Source organism: Nothoprocta perdicaria, unplaced genomic scaffold (assembly GCF_003342845.1).
Source record: "Nothoprocta perdicaria isolate Ctin4 unplaced genomic scaffold, notPer1 scaffold_91, whole genome shotgun sequence".
Classification (NCBI taxonomy): Eukaryota; Metazoa; Chordata; class Aves; order Tinamiformes; family Tinamidae; genus Nothoprocta; species Nothoprocta perdicaria.
Window position 1 is genome coordinate 2,304,889 of NW_020456210.1, and position 23,691 is coordinate 2,328,579.

Genomic DNA, 23,691 nt, shown 5'->3' on the forward strand with positions numbered 1-23,691 from the left:
GAATATTCAAGGTTGGCAGGGACCTCTAGAGATCATCCAGTCCAACCTGCCCGCTCAAGCAGGCGCACCTAGAGCATGTGGCACAGGGCGGCATCCAGGCAGGTTTGGAAGAGCTCCAGAGAAGGAGTTTCCACAACCCCCCTGGACAGCCTGTTCCACTGCTCTGTCACCCAACACGCTGGCTTTTGTGAGTATCTGCATTCAGCCTTGGGCTGGGGGCTAACGCAGGTACATGTGCATTCCTGCCCTTACAAACATGTGCCCGCAGYGGGCTTGGTGCTTCCCCGGCCTCACAGCTCAGGTTGAGCTTGGCCTAGAGATCTGCATAAGCTGTAGCCAGTTACAACCTTGAGCTTTCTTTGCCATCTTATGCCTTAACTTTATATCCTTTAACGTATATMTTCCTTTTATCTGTGTATATTGTTTAATATAGCTTAGCTTCCCATTCACAGTAATGGCAAGAGAAGTGCTCGTGCATAGATTAACATTTTGACAGAATAAAACTTATACTAATAAAACTTACACTAATAACTGTACTAATAAAACTTATACATTTTGACAATCAGTGACAGCTATTTTTCTGACTGTGATAACAAAGTAGTTCATTAAATCTTCTCATGCATCTATTTCTTTTTTTGTAAGCAGAATATAGCTTGCAAGATATTGGCCGTGATTATCATTGTCCTCCTGAATCAGGATGTTCTTGGACACTGACATAACTTAGGAGACTGGAACTTTTGCACTACTTCCTAGTAAACCATGCATAGGGCTTTGTACTTAGTTAGCTGAGAGGAAGAAGCAAAAGAGAGCAACAGAGACCTTTACGTTCAAGTCATCAGCATGCTGGAATAGAGAGTAAGAGAGCTTTTGTTGTTGGTTTTTTTTGTTTTTGTTTTGTTTTTATGCATACAGTCTCAGATTTGCTGACTATCAGTTACGTTAACCAGTTATGTCAACTCCTTGCAAAGGGAGATATTCTTGAACCAAGCAGCGATGAGAATCAGGGTGTCCTAGACCCGTCATGCTCTTGTTTCTGAACTTTGCTTTGGAGTGTCCCTGCTAACTTTTAAGATTCTAGTGAAATATTTCATGACCTAATCTGGGTTTATTGAAAGSAACTTTCTGCTTTATCCTTGCTATGCTTAAAGGACAAGGTGCGTATTCCTTATAATGTTTTTGCTACATCAAAGATTGTTTCTTTCCAAGTGTTCACAGTCACTGTGGGTAGAGCTGAACGAGTGTTTAGGAGTGTTTCTTAACTGCCTTTATCAATCAGTTCTTACGCCCCTGGATGACACTATTGGAAACATGACGCCCAGAGGCCAGTTGCTTCCCCGGACGCCTGGTTCGTTGCTTCGCCAGCCATGTAAGATTTTCTTTTCTTCAATTTCCAGTTAAATGAAGAATATGCTTTAACTTCGTAAGTGATAATAATTCCTAACAAAAAGCTCATGGAAACACTGGAGTGCACCCAGTGAAGGGCTGTGAAGATGATTAAGGGACTGGAGCATCTGGGCAACAAGGATGAATAAAGGGAGTTGGGATTGTTCAGTCTGAAGCCTTATCCATGAATGTAAATGCCTGATGGGAGTAGAGAGAGGTAGATCCAGAGTATTCTTGGTGGCGCCAGCAGAAAGACAGTGGACACAAACCATAGTCATAGCACATGTAATTCTGTTTAAACACAACAAAACTATTTTTTTTAACTGTCAAGACAGGTTTCTTTTTTTTTCCTAGGGTGGTAAATCTTTCCAAGCATTTTTTAACATATACTAAATACCTGTGGGAGCACCAGCTTCCATGTCACTGTGCAGGAGCATCTGGAACAGATCCAGTGCTTAGTAGAGCAGATTTGTGGTTTGCCATTTGCCTTAAGGTTTTGGAGACCAATTTCCAAGTGTACCTGGAGATCTAATGTTTTGCATGCTCATGATGTGAATTATGGAATCAAGGAACTCTTAAATAGTAGTATTTGAGATACACTGTGTTGGTGTTCACTCTGATTGAGTTTTATATGGAATGCTGCCTCTTCTTGAGGAAGAACTGAAATGACAGTAGATGCAATCTGCCTTTACAGAAATTTGTCCCTGAGTTGGGAAATGAGGCCCAGAGTGTGCCTCAGACCCTGTTAATAGGGTGTTTGTATACCCTAGCATAAATACGTCTGTAGAAGGTAAAGTTACATTATTAGCACTTGTGGGTTTGGTACGAGCCTTGGGATGGAGCAAAGTAATGACGGACAGGAACAGCTTATTTCTCCACGAGACTGGTTTGCCTGTTTTTTCTGTGGCTACAGGCTGAATTTCATAAATACTTGGATCTCGGTTGAAAGATTTCTTTTGGAACGCCTAGTGTAGAGGACAATTGCCTTAATTATGTTTCCTTTGCAGAAAAAGGTCTTTCTCTTTCAGTTAGTGCCCTATCTCGAAGCTCCAGCAAGCTGCCAGATATCTCTGTCATCTTGGGAACAGGAGGAAAGTCACCTCAAATTCTGCASACTCCTGGACTTTTTGGCAGCCTCTCCATGGTAAGAGGGCCAGAGCAAATCTTTCTCTTTTGCTCATGTAAAACTTGTAACTTCTTACAAGTTTGCAGTGTTTCAGTGTTGTTTGCCCCAGAGAATCTGTGGGTGGTTCCAGCTTGCTGTATTGCTGTGATGTTTTCTCTCTGTTCCTGAAGATGATGCAATGAGGTATAAATAGGGTTTTAAGGACTTCCTAAATATACCATATGTGCTAAGCTGCTCCTGTCACATCAGATTTGACTGCAAAAATCTTGACTTTGCTTGTTTTACAGATTCCTCAGACAGAAGTGTTTTATATCATCAAATTAAATTTGTAGATTTTTTTTTCTCATTTTGACACTCTCCAATATGAGAGAATACAAAATACAGCTCAGAAGATCAAGCATCTCCAATGGCTGTTCTGATAGCATTCATTATCTTCTTACTGTATCTTTGGATAACCATTGATTAGAGAAAGCATCAGGAGGGATTTTTAAAATACTTTATCTCCATTTATTTTCTAAATCGACTCAAAGTGAGTTAAGATGTGATTTTTTTTGTCCCTGATTTTTTTTTTTCCCTTGAGTCGTGTTTGTATTAGCTTAGTATTTAGGGCTCTTATTTGGATATAAAGAATCCTGTTTGGGTTATTGGGGAGAAACTGGGGACTAGGTAACTGTTTTCAAAGGAGGGTTATGGAAGAAAAAAAGCTTTAAATTATGTCTTATAGAAGTTTATCTGATGAACACTCATTAGACTTGTAGGACTCATAAGAACACTCATTAGACTTTTTGTATTTCCCTCAGAGAGCTGGTGTGATTTTACTGGAACTGAGTTTCTTGTTACTTTTGCCCTTCTGCTCTGGGCAGTTCGGAGTGCCACAGCGTTCTGTTCTGGTGGGCTAGGGGCAATAAAGGCAGAAAGAAATTGGCCAAGAGCAACACTGTGGGCAGAAACTGTGRCATATAAGGAAGAATAAGTGGTATTCACATACACACAGGTGTGTGGCCACAGTTCTTTGGTCTGTTTAAGCCACTGCTCTGTTATCAAGTCTCCTGTTCTTACTCGTTTGGACAGGACCATCTTAACAGTCAGGGAAAAGAATCTCCCAGTGGCACAATTCTTGGTTCTTCCATATGGTGTTAATTGCTGCCCTGGAAACAGCTGTAGGAAGCTGCCCTGTCTGTGCAATCGCTCCTGCCTGGGCCAGTTGGCTGCTTTCATGTCAGATATGGTAGCAGATACCTCCCCTGAAATAGCCCAGGAAAGTCTAGGTATGTCTGTGTCTCCCCATTTCACTTTACCAAGTACTCATTTTAAAAATATATTGCTTTGTTTCATAAAATACTTAAAATCTGAATCAGAAACCCTTTCTTTGGGCTTTCAGTCTTCTTGGCGAGTTGCCTTAAAACTATTTTGTTTGTTCTTTCACAGATGCATGGTCAGTATTATTTGGCCTTCTTTCACTTTGGGCAACATAAATTAACTAGTAAAGGTTTAAGATGATAGAATGTGATAGGGCGGAGGAATGCATCTGTTTTGAACCAAAAAGTGGAAAAAAATACAGTGTTTTAAAATTCAAGGTCTTACTAAATTAATCTATAGGTTAATTACTTCCTGAATAAATTAATTGAAAATTACTTGTCACTTTTCCTGACAAGTTTGTTTGTTTGGAAGTGTTTGTTAAAGACAATTATGTTTTATCTCAAGGCAGTACATTATTAATTTTCAGAATTTTTTGAACTCTGTACTAAAAATAATTACTTGAGTGATTTTTTTTTATATATATATATATATATCAGTCTGAAATTGTTCTTTATTTTCCTTATTCTGTTACATTTTKTAGTTGGATGAAAGCAACTGGACAATGGCACTGTCACCTCAGCAGACAGGAATGTTTACAAATCTAGACATGTCCAATATGACAGAAGATGTCACTATGAGCGCTGTGCTGCTGCGTGAGGACGATCCTGGGGAAGCTGGTAGGATGACTGGAAGTTTTCATAATAATCACATCTTGTAGAGTGTGTAAACAYATGTCATTATTTTAATATTTTTATGTATTATTTTGCTGATACACTTGGTAACAAGAGCAGTCTACTTGGAAAGTATCCTTTCAAGTTGCTGAGGTTTATCCAGTTGGTGTGTTTTGTGCAACCTGATGTTGAGGGRCAATCAGTAGATGCTTTGGTGGTTTAAGGCACCGTTTCTCCAGTTCTTCCTTCTCCAAGTCTTCTCTTTCATGGAGAAACATAGAGGAGTTTGTGTTTAAAACTGTCCCTCGGACAGCTTTATAACCAAAAACATGTAATTATTTGAYGTGCACAAAGCTTACTGTTTATCTTCTGCCTAACTTTCTTAGCTGGTGTTTATGATTTAATGGGATATAAATAGTTCATATCATCATTGCCTGGATTTCAGTTTATTGATGGCTATTTTGTCATCTGAAGAGTTTTTCTAGTAGAATGGGGTTTGGARGTTTTGTTTGTTTTTAACCAAGTTTTCCCAAGTCTTGCTAACATGGCTTAAACTGCTTTTTGCTTAAATATATTCTAGCTACTATGAGCATGTACTCAGATTTTCTGCACTCCTTCTTGAAGCATACATCAACTACCATTTTTGAACTGGTGGATGAGTATGAAAGTATTTGCAACAACCAGGTAAATTGTTGGTCGTTTTTGTGTTCTCTGAGTTGGATTGCTGTTTTTCTTGAAGCTGAGATGTCACGATGCTRAACATAGATGATTTAAATCTTCAATTTGGTTGCAGTCTTGTGAGTCATTGAATGGCAGCACTGATGAGCATCTCTCTCTGCTCTTGTGCTACTTTGGCACAGAAATGTCCGTTATGTCACTTGCTAAATTTTTAAGTGTTTGTTGCAGGTACCAAGTGGTGATGAATATGAGCAAAGCAGAGATATTTGTGTTGATAAAAGTGAATTGAGTACATGACTCTCAGATATAAATAAATACACTGTATCACAGTACTTTTATTGATCYCCAGTACATGCTGAATAAGCTGGCCATAAAGGCTTCCACAGCAGGTTTCCAGCATCCTTGCTTTTAGACATTGTTTTTGATTTTCATCGGCTGTTGATTGCTAGTGACAGGAGCTGACAGTTTGGAAAGAGGACAATATGCTGCTATCAATAAGTGTTGGTCACASAGAAGAGGGCAGATCATTTTGTTGATGTTGGTTTTGAAAGGCTTTGCACCTGTGTCCCTGTTAAGAAAATGATTTCAGGGTAGAAGAAGGTTGCCAGCTGTGTGTGTTCTGTACAGATTAATCTGATTTGGGGACTGATGGAGAATGCTGAGGTCTTTAAGGAAACGTGTACCGTAGTCCTGTGCCCAAATGGGAAGGAGAAAAGGAAAGCTGAGTTATCATGTGGAACTTTAAAGCTGAAGTGGAACAGGAGGTTTCAGGGAGTCCTCTTGCTGATCACTGTTAAGAAGGTTACTATCTATATGATTGTGGAAGACAGAGTGGTTGTTTTAAGGCACCTGGAATATGCAAAATTAAAGTTAGACGTTGAGGCAGCATTTGTCATCCCGAAAAGATTGTTTGTGCTTAGAAAAAAATGATGGTGGGCAGTACTAACCAAATGTAAATTTATTTACATCAGGTGAATATACTGGGGAAAATTGTTTATCGAGCAACTCCTGGACAGCAGAAGTTTTCAAAGACTGCCAGTGTCCTGTGGCTTCTCAAGCAGGAGATGGTAACATGGAGACTCTTGTCCTCACTTTATAGGTAACGCCTTTGAAAGCACAGACTGTATATTTTTTAATTGATCTCTTTCCTGGAGTTATTGTTTGTGAAATGATGAATCTTGAATGAAGTAACTATTAAGCATTTTTAATGGAACTAGATGCTTATAATTAAACCTATTTATTATCATGGAATCATAGAATCCCTAAGGTTAGAAGGGAACCTTAGAGATCATCMAATCCATCCCTCTGCACACACASGGTCACCTAGAGCACATGGCACAGGGCTGCGTCCAAGCAGGTTTGGAAGATCTCCAGAGAAAGAGACTCCACAACCTCTCTGGGCAGCCTGTGCCAGGGCTCTTGTCACCCTCACWGTSAAGAAATATTTCCATAAGTTCCTGTGGGACTTCTGGTGCTTCACTTTGTGGCCRTTTCCTCTAGTCCTCTCAGTGGCCACCACTGAAAAGAGGCCGCCCCCTCCTCCTCCCTGCCTCCCTTGAGGTATTTATACACGCTGATCAGGTCCCCCCTCAGCCTCCTCTTCTCCAGGCTGAACAGGCCCAGCTCTCTCAGCCTTTGCTCACAGGGCAGATGTTCCAGGCCTCTGATCATCCCGGTAGCCCTGCGCTGGACTCTCTCCAGCAGCTCCACATCCCTCTTRTACTGGGGAGCCCAGAACTGCACACAGTCTCCAGATGTGGCCTCACCAGGACTTTGTATAGGGGGACGACCACCTCGGGGACAACCACCTCCCTCGACCTGCTGGAGATGCTGTTTTCCATCTGTTAATGGAAAGGAAATTTACCAACAATGCTACTTCTATTACCTTTGTAGCTTTTTGCATTTTCATATATTTTTTTCTTTGTAAAGGTAGCTTTAAGCACTTTATTTCAATGTGCCATGCAAGCAATGGGTATTATGCATTTTGGTGKTTTTTTTCTAGCTTTCTTTTAACCATTAAGGTTTGCAATTTTATTTCTAGAGATAGAATACAATCTGCACTGGAGGATGAAACTGCATGTGAAATCACAGTAAGCTTCTTYGGTGGGGGTGGGAAAAAATGAAGTTTTCTGAAGCAGTCTATTTTAAAGCTAAATGCTTGCTCCTACAATTCTAACCTTTCAAACATTCGAGATTTAAGATGAAAGAAAATTTAAGATTGATTTGATTTTTATTGAGATAAATATTAAACAGCTATATATTGTGAAAAGCTAGTTTACCTAAATATTCAGCTTTAAATGGAAACTATGAGTGTGAAGGATCTTAAAAGGTATTGTTTGTATCTTAAGCTTTTTTCATACACCTAGAAGATTCTGGAAATAGCTGGAGATATATCTATATGTGTGTGTGTGTGTGTGTGTGTGTGTCGGTCAATAGTCATAATGTTTTTGTGGGACAGGCATAATTTTGCTCTTCTTAGAAGAAGTACATGTGATCTCAAGCTGTCTAGCACTTAGCAATCCCAATTGTCATTTATCTTGAGAGAAATCTTTGCATTCTTGGTTTAGCAGTAATCATCTTGTCTCTGCCAACAAGGCTTTCAGCATTTGCTGCCAGAGTATGTTTAGGAAGATAAAACAATAAGGCAAGTCACTCTGCCTTTGTAAAATMTATGATTGTGGCTGCTTTCTTAGTCATAAAATAGCTTTTGCTAGGATTCCTGCTGCACACTTGCTGGGGGGTGGCTTGGCTTTCTTTGGTTGGTTTGTTCTTGAAAAAGCCTCTTCTGTTCTGTTTGTTGCAACTCTAGTGAGAGCCAACAATGTGGAAGAGCAGATAGAAGGATGGGGGAGTTTGTTTTTATTTATTTATGTTAAGGATGCATTAAGGTCGTGGAAAATGTCTTTTATCTTAAGTCTACACGCATAAATGAGATTTGAAGTAATTTGAGTAYAGTCAATAGAATCAATGAAGGTGCAATGTCCAGTCTGTCTGTGACCATTCATTTGAGTTATATTCTCAGTCTCATTTTCACAGTTTTTAGTCTAACAAGCTATAAAGAAATATCCAAATATATAATGTCATTGACTTGAAAGAGGCAAGGGTAAGAGTGAAGGCAGCATTCTGAATTTGTAGAAAGCTCAGAAGTTAGTATGTACCCAGTTTGTTTTTGTAGCAAGCTTTCTTTTCCAGGAAATAATAATCTTTTTTTTTTCTTAAACAGGTTTTAAATGCTAGTGAAAAAACAACTGTAGACAACTTATTTCAGAAAGACTCGCTTGTTCGACAGAGCCAGGTATGATTGATTTGTTTTTTTTAAGGGGATAGAAAAAGATAAGTAGACACTTAAATGTTTATAAGGCCTCTGTGTTATATATGCTACAGTAAATGTGAGCTCAGTGCGCTTATTAAGCTGTTTCTAATACTTATTTCTTTATAGTTATCTAAGCATTTATTCTGCTTATGCACAGAGATAATGCTCTTCAGTTTCTAAATATCAGATAACTTTTTTCAGGCTAACTTGGAGAGGACTGAAGGCTAAAAGTTATTGTTACTAACAGTCATGATGAAAAAAAGATAAATAGTGTGACAGTAATTGCAGCATCTAGTAAGAAATAGAGATTAAGTACCTGAACAAAATTGATACTGAATACTTAAAAAGAATGGCATAGTCTCAAGACGTGTACATCTTTTATCATGTAGATAAAGTCCATATTCAGAGCTGGGGGATGCAGATGCTTGTRATAGATTTGTTTTAAAAACGCAATTTAATTTTATTCCAGCTGGTGGTAGATTGGCTAGAGAGCATTGCCAAGGATGAAATTGGGGACTTCTCTGATAATATTGAGTTTTACGCAAAATCTGTATATTGGTGAGTTCAGACTTTCTTTTATTTTTTTAATATATATATATATATATATAATATGTATATATTTATATGTTTCCTTTGACTGTAATTTTTTTGGACCTATTCTCAGACTCTTTTTAAAAATGGCTTTTTAGAAGCTAGGCAGTTCATTCATTTCTGTTTCTTTAAATTCTTAGATATAAAAATCAAGTGTTTTTCCCTTTTGCTGAAATGATTATTTTCCAAAGTGAGTGACAGCTTTTGGGAGGAGAGGACAGAGGTGGGGAGAAAAAAACAAAGCAAATTAATTAATCTCTAACTTGAGTGCAGGTTTGGTTTTCTCAACAAGAAATAATGAAAGACGATAGAKGGTTACCTGCTATTTAGCCTATTATTTATACTGAGCAAGCCATTCATCTTATGTATTTCTTGGGTGCTCAGTTCTTTGTCTTGCCTACTCAGGTACTCGTGCCATTATTTTGTATCATTGATCCTTCACTAGTAGCCATTATTTTCACCTTTATTATCATCAATGGGTTTCAAAGCAGGAAAAGTTAAAGCCCAGCTTTGATTCCAGAGGTCTGCAATAAAAGCCTTGATTTTAAGGGCCAGTGAATAGGGGCTTCTGGAGTCATGGATTCATCCCGAGTTGAATTCAGTGTCCTACACTGGCTGTGGAGTGAAGGTTAACGGGGAATTTTGTTCATGAGAAGTCAATTCATAATTTAAATATTCGTATGATTGAAACAATGYGTGCTTTAGAAAGAATATGAAGCTGTGTGAATTGACTCCAATATTCTGCTTCTGCTGGACTTCTGCATTTGCCCAACAGTATCACGACCCATTGTCCCAAACCATGTCTCTTCTGAAACCTTATTCCACTCTGCCAAAACTCTCTCTTAATATTGCATCTTATTAAAAGATAATAAATCTAAATAAAATTGTCTTTACTCAAAAATATTTTGCTTCTTTTAGGGAGAACACACTACATATCCTAAAGCAGAAACAGTTAGGTACTTACATTGGAAGTTCTCGTCCTCTGGTAACAGAGTTGGTAAGTATTATTTAAAAGTCATGTTTGGTTTAAAAACAGGTATAAATTGGATTAGTGGGTGAATGTGTGTATATATTAAAAAAAAAAAAGTATGTGTATATATATTTATGTGTGTCTATATGATAAGTATATAGACACATACACACACAACATGTAAAATAATTTCCACAGACTTCAACTAATTTTAGTAGTAATGTCAAAAATTATAARATACTAAGTTAGAAAAAGGTGAAAATTAGTACAGAAATTGTGAGGACATGAGGAACTAGCTGACAAGATGACAGTCAGTGAGAATGTTGATGGTGGAAGTTTCAGAATAATTACAAAATGAACYATAATTCCTAAATCTGCCTGATGAATCACATTCTAGAACTGCCTTTTTATTATGATGCTAAAAGAAAGAAACTGGTTTTAATTGGAAACATGTCATGAAGGGATTAGCAGTGGATTAAATTTTAAGGAAGCAGTAGATCTCCGGGTTTCTTTTGGGATAAATAGACTTCTCCCTTCCTTCACTAGTCACTGATTTTACTAGCACAGGTACCTGGGTCTATTCAGAGAAGTAAATGCCTTCATTAGTCTTTTTTTCTGCCTGAAAAAAACTCTGTCCCTCAGCAGAAAAACTTATAATCCTGCTTGAAAGCTCTTGAAGGTGAGGTCATGCTGGTTTTGTACACTAGTAGTACAGTGAAACCAAATCCATTGGGATTTCTTGAGAGCTTCTGTAGTAAAGGCTAATGGGAGGGAAGTGAAGGAAAGAAAGGGCGGCCCAGTCGGACAGCTCCTRTGAACAGGCTTCTCAGTGAGTGAGAAGGTGGAGGAGGAAGGAGTTTTGAAGCTGGGGAGGCAGAAGGGGAAAGGATGTTTAAAGGCTGAAATAGCTGGAAGATGGGAAGGTTGAGAAAAGAAGATCAAGAGGCAAATGAGGCACTGGAATTGCTCCCTTTAATAGGAGCAGTGACAGAAGAGGAATAAAATAAATGACAGAGGAAACTCAGAGAAAAGTATAGCTAGATGACRTGTAGGATTTACAGATAGTTTTCCAGCCTGAAGAAGACACATGTGTCATCCGTGGGTGAATGGTGACTTTTTTTTCCCTTTGGCTTCTTGTAGGATCCAGATGCACCTATAAGACAGAAACTGCCACTTGATGATTTGGATAGAGAAGATGATGGGAGACTATTGAAGTATCTCTTCACTCTGATCAGAGCAGGAATGACAGATGAGGCAAGTCACTGAAAGTTATAGTGCCTTCTTAGTTAACTAGTTCAGCTTATTTAGACCCTACTMTTCAAACCAAGCCGTGGATTTGATTTTCTTTTTAAATTTAATTGTCTTCTGGTTTTCAGTTTCTTGTCAATACTGAAAATGCTGACTAGCTATATCAATAAAAATGTTCTGCCTTTAGTTAAGTAACTTCAAATGTAAAACAGATACAAAACAATAAAAAAGGTAGCACTTTTATTTTACTACTTTGCCAAAGTAATGTCTTACTGTAGTGGTTAGATGTTAAAAGTAYTGCCAAACACATGGAATGTATCAAAGAACTAATTGCATTTCTTCTAATCAGTTGGCTATCATACAGACTTTTTAAATTGATTTATTTAAATGGAACAGATTTTGAATGTAAACCAGAAGGGRATGTTTGATGTGTGCTTTCCTCAAGAATAGTGTTAGATTAAGCAACTCATTTTGCTCTTCCAGCATCCGTATAGGTATGTGATTTAAAGGGAGCTCATCATGTTTAGGATAAAAAAAAAAAAAAGACTTTTTTTTTTGCTTTATTGTGCTAACTTTTATAATGGCATATCTAGGATTGTAGCTTGCTCACTACTGAAAGAGCAAGGTAAGGTCACTAGTGTTTACTGAACTAAGGAAGAATTGCTGTTCGTTTTTCTTACAGTAGATATTACATGGCACATAAACTAGATCAACTTGCATGTCTGTACCTTAAATATCTGAAAATCGACAGCCTGTTCAGCATGAAGAGAGTGCAGTTTGACTGAAAAAGTRCAGATCACATATTTTCATTTCTCTTGCTTGTTCATACTGATTTGTGAGTCCTGGAATTACAGCAGTCAGATTAATTGCAGAGTATCTACTTCACTTCTTTTTGCAGGAGTGCAGAATTGAAAGAACTTTGTAAGCAATTTTTTTAATAAAGTTTTTGTTCTGCAGTCTCTGCTATTCAAAGTAGCTTTGAATAAACCCATTTGTGTTAGTGACARGACTATTGAACTCTGTTATGTAGAAGACAGGATTTTTATAAATACATGAAGGATTTGGAAATGTAAGTTAACTGAAAAAAAATGTGACTGCATGAAGAGGGAGGTTGTAGATCTAGACAACAAGGTGATGTCTCAAGCTAAAGTTATCAGAAGGATGTGGAACTGCTGTTTAAACCAGCAGAGATGAGACTAGTATTTTCCCCATATTACTATGACTGTGGAACTATTGACTGAAAAACTAAAACGTTTAGTGAAGAAAGTACCAAAACTTTATTTACTTTCAAACCTCCTAGATGCTTTGGGATTCTTTGTGTGTTTATTATTAATTATTTCAATCATGTTTAAACTGTTGCAAGAAAAGATGGTGCTTCTGTTACCTTGCAATCTGTTGCTGAGAGAGTCCCTTCCTTTCCAGGCGCAGCGCCTGTGCAAACGGTGTGGTCAGGCCTGGAGAGCTGCCACTTTGGAAGGATGGAAGTTGTACCATGATCCTAACATAAATGGAGGTATCTGTCACAAAGGCACTTTGAAGTAGATGTCAAAATAGGACAGACAGCTTGTTCTTGATACCTGGCTCTGACAAAGTGGAGTAATTTGTTCATCTTAAAGGCCTTTTATGTATCTAATTTAAATCTTTTACCATGTCTGATCAACATACCTTTAACTAAAACTTTTTCATGTTATGTATTCTTTGAAACCATTTAAAAAGCAGCTTTATGCTTTCTTTTTGAGAAGCATGCATAATGAGTAGGAAATAAATGTCTGAGAATTCCAGACAGATTTCCTCTGGCTCCGTATAATGTTTCATTAAGCAGTTTTTTTTTTTTTTACATTTGACTTGTACCACCTAGCAACCATTTTGTTGCTTAGACTCACAGAAGTTGAGCTCTTTAGTATCAGAAAACTGGAGAAGAGGACAGGAGGACTGAATTTCAGCCAATTTAAATGCATAAAGCAGTCTGCTCTCAAACTACTTGGAAAACTTTAAATTACATTTTTCTTTAAGTCAAGTTTCTTAACCACTGTCCTCTTCCTAACACCATACATTGCTTCTGACTCTGCAGGATTTAGCAAAGAAATTAAAAACTTGTCTAAGTGCTATGTACAGCTAAGACCAGAGGGCGCAGTGCTTTGCTGTGTCTTTTTTATTTTAGCTGGATGCTTCGCAGTGTCCCAGCCCTCCTTTGCACATGTCCACCTAACCTGCTGTCATTCCTTCCTTTCTGTGGCACCTGTGCTTCTAGTGAGGCAAAGGAATTAGCAGCACTGAAATGATCTAAAATTTACTAGAAACTCATACACCTATTAAAAATCTTGTACTTGTCAAGTTTGTGTTGCTGAATATAAATGTCATAGATGTGTTGTGGTGAAAAATACATTTTTTCTATATTTTTTTTCCAAGGCTAAATAATGGATAAGCTTCAAAATACCATAATTTTACATCTGAATTTTCCAAAACTTCATTGAAAGACACCTTATAGTCCAGTTAGAAGTATCAGGAGCCTTTAGGAAGAGTCACGAAGGGATGGAAAATTGGGCTAATAACAGGAAATGGGATTTAACGTCTTAGTGATTTCTCTTTTTCTTTAAGCAGCAGCTGCTTTTTAAAATATCTTTTGCATGTAGGAAAGGAGCTGGAACCTGTTCAAGGGAATCCATACAGGTGCATTTGGAAACTAAGTTGTTGGCGTATGGCTGAAGAGGTAAAATAATGTTGAATTGCTTGGTGTTATTGTACAAATTTAGCTTTTTTTTATACTCAGTAACATGCTTTTAAGTAAACCCACTCCCTCGTGTTCTCGGTGTATAGAATTTGCTATGAGTGTTTTTAAGAGGGCTCCTGAAATAGATATWTTTTTGTGTTGAAGTGAAAAGAATGCATAAGCTGCACTAATTTTTAAGGCTTAGGAAATGTTTCARGATGACTTTTTTTGGTTGAAGTCAGAACTGCTGACAATAAGTATTTGATTTTCATCTCACATAATTGAATGAGGGAGGTGAAATGTTGCTTTCTTTCCAGGTCAGTACAAAGTTTTCAGATGAGCTATAAGGGGATGTTGTTGGAGGGGCAGCCGTTTGCTCCTCTTATATTGGCTCCTGTTGCATGCCATGGTCGTTGGGGTTTCCCAGTTCTTAGATTGGACACTTCGTTATAGATTAATGTCTAATAAATTTAAAGTGAATRGGAAAAAAAATATTTTTTAACACAAGGTTTTATTTCTGAATGTTTATTTTAGGAGCAGTTCAATAGATATGAGAGAGCAATCTATGCAGCACTGAGTGGAAACCTCAAACAGGTTATGTCCTATTACTGATATTTGGTAGTTGTGCCTTTTCTTCTTTGTATGAGCAGAAATACTGCAATTCCTGATTAATGTACTTTAAAAAATATCTGGTAAGCAAGAACACAGCAAGCAGTGCTTCTTTAGGAGACATTTTCTAGGCTCTAGGGCTGTCTTTCCTTAGTTAAATACACTTGGTAGACTTCTGTTRTTGTTATTGCTGTCAGTAAAAGCACTTCAGATTTTGTTCTAGTTCTTCCTTCTCTGTATTATTTAAGGGCTTGCTCAGTTGGCTCCCTGCTTGTGGGTAGTTCTCACCTGTGTGGATTCTGARCTGGTGAGGGGGATCACCCTGGGTCTGGGGTCAGAGTGGTGCCACATGTATAAAGATCATAGGGCTCTTTCTTTTGACTGTCTCTGTCTTTAAAATAACCAGGGAACTGGGACATTATGCAGGGAACGGACCTTTTGCATCATACATTAGAAAAACAACGTCTTCTGTTTGAGGTGTTAGTGTCTTGTGATGCCTGGAAATCTTATTCTAAATTGCTGTGTTCCTATTCTGCTCTTGTTCTCTTGTTCTCTCTCTGATTGCTTTTCTTGCTGTTTTTAATATGTAGCTCCTTCCAGTTTGTGATACTTGGGAAGATACTGTTTGGGCGTATTTCAGAGTCATGGTGGACACTCTTGTAGAGCAGGAAATCCGAATGTCCGTGGTAACTATAGAGGAGATGGAAGAACTCCCTAGAGATTACTTAGAAACAAAGTAAGTTTAAGTACATTTGTGTTCCTACATTTAAGAAAATACCCATGTTTTCACCATATTCAGGCTAACTTAGTTTTGTGCTTTCTCTCTTATTTTGAAGTTGGACTTCAGAAAAAGTTTTTGAAGAACTTCAGGCAACAGACAAAAAGGTATGTGTTAACTGGTGTTTCTCCTTAGTAACTATCTCCTTTAGTTACTGTAAACTTAGTAACTGTTTCTCCTTTCAACTATCCATTAGATTGTCCTTTTTACTCCAKTGTTTAGTGGAATGACCGTGCAAATATGCACAATGATTAATTTGTTGGAGGCTTTCTGTAATGTGTCCTTGCTTAATTATAACTGCTTTTGCCGTATACTGGCACCTTTTAATGATGAAAAAGATACAGATCTTGTCCCAGATCTGCCAAATGTGCTGATTGTGCTAAAGAAATAACTATGAAGTGTAGTCAGACATAMAAAGCAGAAAAAAATAAGTCTTCTATTTAACACTTCCATAAAATATTTGAAGGTTGATGGCATCCAGGACGTTGTGAGATTTGTGGGCATATTTCAGTTCTCTGAGTGTTTAGGAGACTATTTGGTTAAGCAGACTCTGTTTCTTTTAACAGACAAGATATTTATTATATTTATTATATAACTTATCAGATATTTCTGTAATGATTAAATGGAAGCTTGATTTATTTTTATTTGCCAGAAGATAAAAATAGCATTTTTCATGTTGTTAATTTGAAAGATAGCTTAGTTAGCCATAGATATACCCAGCTGCCTTTCTAGTTCTGTCCTCACTCTATAGGGAATTTAAAGGTGCATTTGAATCATATTTCATGCGTTCATTCCTCTGCAGGAATATTTCTCTTCCACCTTAAAAATATTTCACAATATTTATACATATGTTGTTTATGTGACTTCATAGAATCCATTTTCTGTAACAAAATTATTTATTCTCCAAAACAAAAACCAAAACAAACAAATAAAAACTTAATTTTTCATTTAATACATGGTAGCTTTAACTTCACAGGCTCTGTATTCTGTTTTTTTCTTTCACTTTGTCAATATTCTTATTGTAATTCAAAAGATAGCTGGTGCATTTTCTCTTTACTCTGTGCAGAATACCCTTTGAAATAAAATAGCTTCTTTTTTCTTTAAAACTTTTAAAATTTCTGCTTTATTTGTATTTTTTCTTTCTTTATACATTATACTACAAGATTTTTATTCAAACTTGGGACTTTTTTTCCCTCTGCAGAGAGTGATAGAGGAGAATCAAGAGCACTACCATGTGATTCAGAAATTCATTATACTGGGAGATGTAGATGGTGAGCTTTTTCCTAACTGATCRTTAAATGTCAGCTCTCTACATAATTTCTAGTGACCTTTCCAGAAGCTTAACACTGAATGGGTTTTAGAAGTGCATAGTAGGCAAACTCCACCTAAAAATGAAGCTGCTTGCTTCTTTATTCAGGAATTATGGTGACTTTCTGTAGTTTGACATACAAAGTAGCTTTCCAAGCAGTTGTGAAGCCATGCAAATGCGTTGCAGTGTACATGAGAACATTGTAACTTTTTCTGAGAAGTGACAAAATACACACAGGGAGATCTTCAAACCCAACAGCAAAATCTTTCCAAAACGGATGCAGTTCTGCTTTATTGGACTTCTAAGGATAAAATGCATTTTCTGAATAGACACATAGTTTAGAAAAAATTCCTAGGCATTTTTGCAGCTTTCCTGTGATATGATTAACTGTGAACCACCACTTGCTGCCTGCAGGTTTGATGGAAGAATTCAGCAGRTGGCTTTCCAAGGACAGGAGTGTGCTCCCAGGGCACCTGCTCCGTTTCATGACACATCTTATTCTCTTCTTCCGCACCTTGGGCCTGCAGACAAAAGTGAGTGCCCCTGTGTTTGATTTGCTGTCATAGCAATGTCCACTCAGTAGATTAGAAGTGCACCTACATAAATATGCTGCATGCAATGGTGCTAAGCTACTGCTGGGCTGATGAGGGGCTGCACACCTAAACAGAGTATGTGCTGGCCTTGTATCCCAAAAGCAGCAGACAAAATTAGAGAAGAGCCTCATCCTTCCCCCCARTTTGTCCTGACTGAGGTATTTTTTGCAAGGATGGTGTGTTCCAGACACAAACCCTTTATTGAGAAGGACTCAGAATTCAAGGTTAGGCTTCATAGCAGCCAAGATAAGATGCTGTGTATATAACTTGCTTTTAGACACAGTTCTTGGAGTTGTGCCTATTGCTGTGAGCTCGTGAAATGCTTGTTTGAGGTAAATGGCTCCTTGTGGTGCTGGCTGAACAGGCACTTTAAGAAAGCTTCATTTCGATTTATTGTTAATTTTTAGAACTTAGTGAAAGTGGTATCACTCTTGCCACTTAGCTTCAGCTAAGAAACTAAGGTAACTTGGCATAAATGCAAGTCTGCAGAGACTGCAGACTGCACGATATTCATATTGAGTTAAAATAATAGTTCTTCACAAATGCATGATTCTTAGCTGAAACAGTCTCAGTTGCTTGGACAGTGCTTGGCAGTAACCGGTGAGCCATATGGTGTCAGGAGTTTCTGTCATTCCTGTATACAGGAAAATAAAAATGCTTAAAATGTTGTATGGTAATAAAAGAGGACCTCTAGCACACTGCAACAGTCATCTGTTCTCCTAGCTCTTGAGTTTTCAAGTGAAAAAAGCAATGTGGTAAACTGGAAAGATTTAAAAAAAAAAAAAACCCATAAATCTATTTTAGCAACTGCATGGTGCAAAAAGGAGCTTTCCAGTTAGATTGAGAAGTGTATCTAGATGCTGAAAAACAAAATCTCTCAGAGCACTGTTTTTAGGTAGATTTTCTTTTTTAATTGTCCTCTAAGAAAACAGTTCTCCCAGTTGAGCCAGTTTCAGTCCCAGAGGTTCCTGAAATGTGGACAAGAAAACCTGTGTAGTAGTGATAATCTGCGAAATATGATTGTTTTAGCAAGCTTTGTCATTTAAAATTGATGTTTTGTTTGTTTATGATAAGGAGGAAGTTTCTGTAGAAGTCCTGAAGACCTACATTCAGGTAAGCTCTGTGAGGTACATTTCACTTTTTCTGAGTTCTTTCAGAGGGGAAAGAAGGGAGAAGAAAAGGACACTTTAGAAATTAGAATGTGGAGCTACAAGGCAGTTAATGTTGTCCTCTTAAGCCACGTGTGGAAGTTTGCCTACATATAGAGAGCTTCTGTTAGCAATGCTTAAATAAGAGCAAGTTTTATTATCCCTATTTAGAAGCTGAGAATTTGGTGGATTTTTTTTTTAATGAGAACAAAATAATCAGAAATTTGTTATATGATGTTTAGTATTCATAAGTTATATTATTACAKAGGGGAGATGTACTGTGGGTTCTTAATGCTTGCTTTTCTTATTTCACAGCGAATGATATCAGAGAAGCACACAGATTTAATAGCGTTTTATGTGAGCCACTTGCCCCCAGAGCTAGCTGTTGCTCAGTACGCTTTATTTTTAGAAGATGTTACTGAAAGTGATCAACGCCACCACTGTCTTGAATTAGCAAAAGAAGCAGGTGAGAGGCTCATATTCTAATTGTCAATATTTATCCTGGGTTGTGTTGCTGGTCGGTAGTTTACAACACATAGTAGCCCAAAGGATGGTGCTGGATTGTTTCCATCCTGTCTCTCTTCACTTTTCAATTAAGTAAAACTAGTAGTTTTACATTATTATACTATCAGGTAAAAAAAAGGCAAAACTTTTTTTTTWTTTTTTTTTTCTAATTTGGTAAAATTAAGAATATTGCCTATTCTGGAGGAGTTCTTTGCGGTGTTCCTTCTCAGGCACTGTGGTTGTTTGCCTTGCTTGTAATCTCCCTTCCAGGCCGATATATCAAATTCAAAAGCACCCTAATGAAGTAGCTTTGTCCCTTGTTTGATGGGGCTTCTGTGTCACTCAAACTCAAAACTCGCAAAAAAATGTTACTGCAGGCTTTTCCATCTAGCTTTTCTTCATTACTTTTAGCCATTTCCTTTTAAAAACTTAGCTTAAGAGTTCAGAGGTATAGGTTAGGGTTTCAGAATCTTTAAAAGAACTGTTCTGAACTTCTGGTGTGTCTCAGCTAGATCCAACATTATTTTCTTGAAGATTAAAGGGATTAGTAGTCTTAGCAAATGAATGTGTGTATATCTGTATTAAACTGTGTCTGTGTACACATATACATACATACTGACAGACTGAAAAGATTGTCAATTATTTTATATTATTGTCTTTTTCCTATGTCTTCCATTGTCTTTAAATTCTTAGATATCATTTTTCTAAATGTCTGCAATATATCAAAAGCCTATAACTGAGAACAGCAATGTGAACATGAACAGACCTGTAACAACTGCTGTCAGTAAGGAATTTAATCTGCAACTGAACTCTGAAATTCACTTTGTGGCAAGTCTAAATTCACGATCACTGTTAAATAATTCTCTCTTAACCTAGGTCTGGATGTTGCAACCATTACCAAAACTGTAGTTGAAAACATCCGCAAGAAGGATGCTGGAGAATTCAGCCACCACGATCATATGTTAGATACCGGCACGACAGAGGTGAGTGCATCTGGCAGGGCAGACACTCCAGGTGACAGCACTGTCATTACAGATCCTTTTACCATGCATGGTTTTTCTTTCTCCATTTTTCCTTACATGTGACCATGAGCGAATTCCTAGCTTCTGTTTCTACATCTCCTTGACCTTCTGGGCTGTAGTGTGTGACACGCTGCAGTGTGTCTGTAGGGAAGCAGTAAGTAGAGACAAAGCCCATGAAATGCCTGTGACAAAAAATATGTTGCAGCTGATGAGAGTAGGACATTATTGGAGCCTCTGATTGTTCTGAGGATTAGTCTTCTGCATCTCAGGTGTACTTTATTAAATGCTTGAGGCATGACTGATGAGAGATTGTTAATAGTTACCATTTCTTCTCAAAAGTACTGTTAGAAAGCAAGGAATAGCTTGCAAAGTTTTTTTCTTCTATTCAATGAAAAGTTCTTTCTAAGCCAAGTAGACAGTTTATGTAGTGCAACAGTTAGCAGGCTGCGGTTGCACACTACAAACTTTCTGTTAAACTATGGTGAGTTTTTTCTCTTTTTTGGTTTCAACAATGTATTCATAGTAAATTTGAGGCAGATGCACAGTAAATCCATAAAAACTTTTGAGAGTTGATCCAACAGTCTGAAAATACTGGAATATTTGAAACTGAATTTTTAGATTAGTCTAAACTGGAGAGATTTTTCCCTAGTCTTCATGCTGAAGTTGTGATGAGTGCTGTCTCTTCCTAGTGTTTCATAGAAAATCATGTATTTCGATGACCACATCTACCGTCTTTAACATGAGCTGTGTGCCTGCAGTGTTACCGGATCTAACAGACACGTTGGCTTTTGCAGGTGGATCGTTTGAAGATAGACGTAATTGACTGGCTTGTATTTGACCCTGCACAGAGGGCAGAAGCACTTAAGCAGAGCAATGCCATCATGAGGAAGTTCTTGGGTACCAAACTTCACAGAATTTATACTGTAAACTTTTTAACTTTTTAAATGCTCTTTTTGTTCTCACTGACTCTTGGAGCCAGATATGAATTAATTTTGCATCCAGTCTATTAAAAAGTATGGTTAATATAGTGAAGTGCAAGGTATGATCTATTTAAAATTAAAAAAAAAAAAAACAATTAAGCTACTAACCACAGTTAGTAGCTTAATTGTGATCCTTTGTCAGCCCTTGTTTTATAAATCAAGTATGGAAATTGCAAAGCTGTTGATACTCATCAACTCKTGTTGTCGTAGCATCCAAGAAATATGAGGCTGCAAAAGATGTGTTTGTGAAGATTCCCCAGGACTCTATAGCAGAAATCTATAACCAGTGGGAAGAGCAGGGAATGGATACTCCGCTTCCAGCTGAAGATGACAATGCTATAAGAGAACATTTATGTATTCGGGCATATCTGGTGAGTTTCAAACTTGCTGTGATCCAAATTACTGGCTAGAATTAATGCTGGCTTTGCCTCTATAGTGAAATCATAAGCCTAACTGTGATTTAATTTCCAGCTACTGGATGTCCTGTAGTTGGGATTTCACAAAATAGTGAGCTTCTTTCTGTATTTGAAAGTACATGGGATTTCGTTCACTTAACGAGATTCTTTTCATTACGTAAATAAGTCCAAAATGTCCAAGCACTTTTCCCATTGCAATCCAGGAAGCCCATGAAACCTTCAACGACTGGTTCAAGCACATGAACTCAGCTCCACAGAAACCTTCTTTGCTACCTCAAGCAAGTTTCACTGAGAAAGTGGCCCACGAACATAAAGAAAAGAAGTATGAGGTAGGTAAAACTTCATACGGTAGTTTGCCATTTACAGTCTTATTTTTCATTTTTAAAAAGAAATTAAATACTCTTCCCCCTTGCTCCCACCTCTCATCCCCTCCTCCCCCCCCCCAAAAAAAAAAAAAAAAAGAAAAAAGAAATTCTTTCTGTACTCTGTATTTAATTTAGGAAAGTATTTGTTATATAAGCATAGCAGAATAAGTCGTTTAAAATGTTTAAAACATTTAAAATGGCTCATGCTCTAATGCCTTTGCTACTGAGCAACCYGCTGAGACTCTTTTTACAGGCAGTTAAGCAAGCATATAACTGGCTTATAAGTTTCAGCTGTTGACCGAAGATTTTCTTTAGCTGATATATGTCAGGATGAAAATACTGTGTTGAAATTTATCTTGGGGGTTGAGTGCTCCGCAGTACATTTTTCTAAATTATTATTTGTTTCCTAACTAGATGGACTATGGTATCTGGAAGGGTCACTTGGATGCCCTTACAGCTGATGTGAAAGAGAAAATGTACAACGTGTTGCTGTTTGTTGATGGAGGATGGATGGTTGATGTTAGAGAGGTAAGTTAATTTTTATACCATGGGATGGACTGCAAAGAGATAGCTTTGTGGTGGTCATCTAGCTTAGTGTACTGCTGTCTACTTGAACGCAATTCACTCCGTCTTGCTGTGCACATGACGGGTTTCTTCCCCCTCAGCTGCCCTATGGGGCAGACCTATTGACTTGCTAGCCTGTTTTTGCTTCCAACCCTCCCGCCACGTGGTGCTGCTTCTGGAAGGGAATGCTTTAACACTAATACATCTTCCCTTCCGGCAAGGATGCTGAGGAGGACCCCGAGCGGACACATCAGATGGCTCTGCTGCGCAAGCTGTGCCTGCCCATGATGTGCTTCTTGCTGCACACGGTGCTGCACAGCACGGGCCAGTACCAGGAGTGCCTGAGGCTGGCCGACACGGTCGCCTCCGAGCGACACAAGCTCTACACGGTGAGGCCCGCGCTCGGGAACGGGGAGAACRGGCTCGTGGAGAGACCAGGACCCCCTCTGTTCTTAAACTTCAGTTTCTTCATCTGTCCCGTTCTCTACCGTAGTAAAGAATTTTCTTGTGAACTGACTTAGAGTTGGAGGTAACTGCTGTCGTCTTGAAGCTGACACTGTGACTTGACTACTTATCACAAATGTATCTGTAGTTACTGATTTCTGGAGGGGGGCTATTGAATTAAAATAAGTTGAATTATAGTTGATGTCTTTTGTTACATGTCAGAAAACTTAATGAGCAGGCTRTGTTTCTAAGTAATTGGTTAACTTAACCTCCCTGAAACACAATCTAAAGTTAAATCACTGAAAGTAGTAACAACTAATAAAAAAATTAATAAGAAAAATATAAGGATTAGAAAGCTGAGAGGAAAAAAAATCCACTAAGGCTGAGAAAAAGACTGTGAGGAATTCCTTTGGCCCCCAGAACCAGCTTGGTGCTCACCGGCTCCCAGGCCTTTCCTGGAGGCTGCTTGGAAATACCAGGTTATCTGCTGCTGTCTCCAAAAGACAACCCCAAACACCGAGTGGCTTAACTTTCACACCATTTACTTCATAAATCAGTGCTATGCATTGCAACTAACYATCCCTTTTGTTACGTATTCTTATTCCTAGGTATTTTCAAAGGAAGAACTCCGCAAGCTTCTGCAGAAGCTGAGGGAATCTTCCCTGATGCTCCTGGACCAGGATCTTGATCCTTTAGGATATGAAATTCAGTCCTAGAACCTCATTCCAGCTCTAGTGCCAGAACCTCCTGACCATGACGTCCACATTTCCCCACCTGTAAAAAGAAATAAAATCAAGAAGGAACCACTGGAAAACGTTCCGACGGGTGTGGAACAAAACCAGATCCCCTCCCTGTTCGCGGCCGCCTGATGGGGCCCGGCGTGAGGACGTTTGTTACGTGCCCCTTTTCTTGACGTTTTCTAATAAAAGCGCTTGGCCACGAGCCGCCCCGCGCGCCCCCGCGCCTCCCC

General features: G+C 38.2%; 1 protein-coding gene across 1 annotated transcript in view; it reads left to right on the forward strand.

Annotated features, from left to right (window-relative positions):
• The window catches only part of NUP107 (nucleoporin 107), a 25,006-nt gene extending 1,376 nt beyond the window's left edge, over nt 1–23,630 (forward strand). Inside the window, exons 3-28 of the mRNA XM_026052777.1 lie at nt 1,277–1,366; nt 2,412–2,527; nt 4,350–4,485; nt 5,060–5,163; nt 6,129–6,256; nt 7,199–7,247; nt 8,381–8,452; nt 8,940–9,028; nt 9,980–10,058; nt 11,172–11,285; nt 12,702–12,792; nt 13,913–13,989; nt 14,524–14,583; nt 15,189–15,334; nt 15,435–15,483; nt 16,578–16,647; nt 17,100–17,218; nt 18,353–18,391; nt 18,742–18,892; nt 19,807–19,913; nt 20,747–20,849; nt 21,143–21,303; nt 21,552–21,677; nt 22,128–22,241; nt 22,499–22,666; nt 23,330–23,630. Coding sequence (XP_025908562.1) covers nt 1,277–1,366; nt 2,412–2,527; nt 4,350–4,485; nt 5,060–5,163; nt 6,129–6,256; nt 7,199–7,247; nt 8,381–8,452; nt 8,940–9,028; nt 9,980–10,058; nt 11,172–11,285; nt 12,702–12,792; nt 13,913–13,989; nt 14,524–14,583; nt 15,189–15,334; nt 15,435–15,483; nt 16,578–16,647; nt 17,100–17,218; nt 18,353–18,391; nt 18,742–18,892; nt 19,807–19,913; nt 20,747–20,849; nt 21,143–21,303; nt 21,552–21,677; nt 22,128–22,241; nt 22,499–22,666; nt 23,330–23,437 — 2,666 coding nt within the window. The 3' untranslated portion in view covers nt 23,438–23,630. The remainder of the gene's footprint in view (nt 1–1,276; nt 1,367–2,411; nt 2,528–4,349; nt 4,486–5,059; nt 5,164–6,128; nt 6,257–7,198; nt 7,248–8,380; nt 8,453–8,939; nt 9,029–9,979; nt 10,059–11,171; nt 11,286–12,701; nt 12,793–13,912; nt 13,990–14,523; nt 14,584–15,188; nt 15,335–15,434; nt 15,484–16,577; nt 16,648–17,099; nt 17,219–18,352; nt 18,392–18,741; nt 18,893–19,806; nt 19,914–20,746; nt 20,850–21,142; nt 21,304–21,551; nt 21,678–22,127; nt 22,242–22,498; nt 22,667–23,329) is intronic.
• The last annotated feature ends 61 nt before the right edge of the window (nt 23,631–23,691 follow it).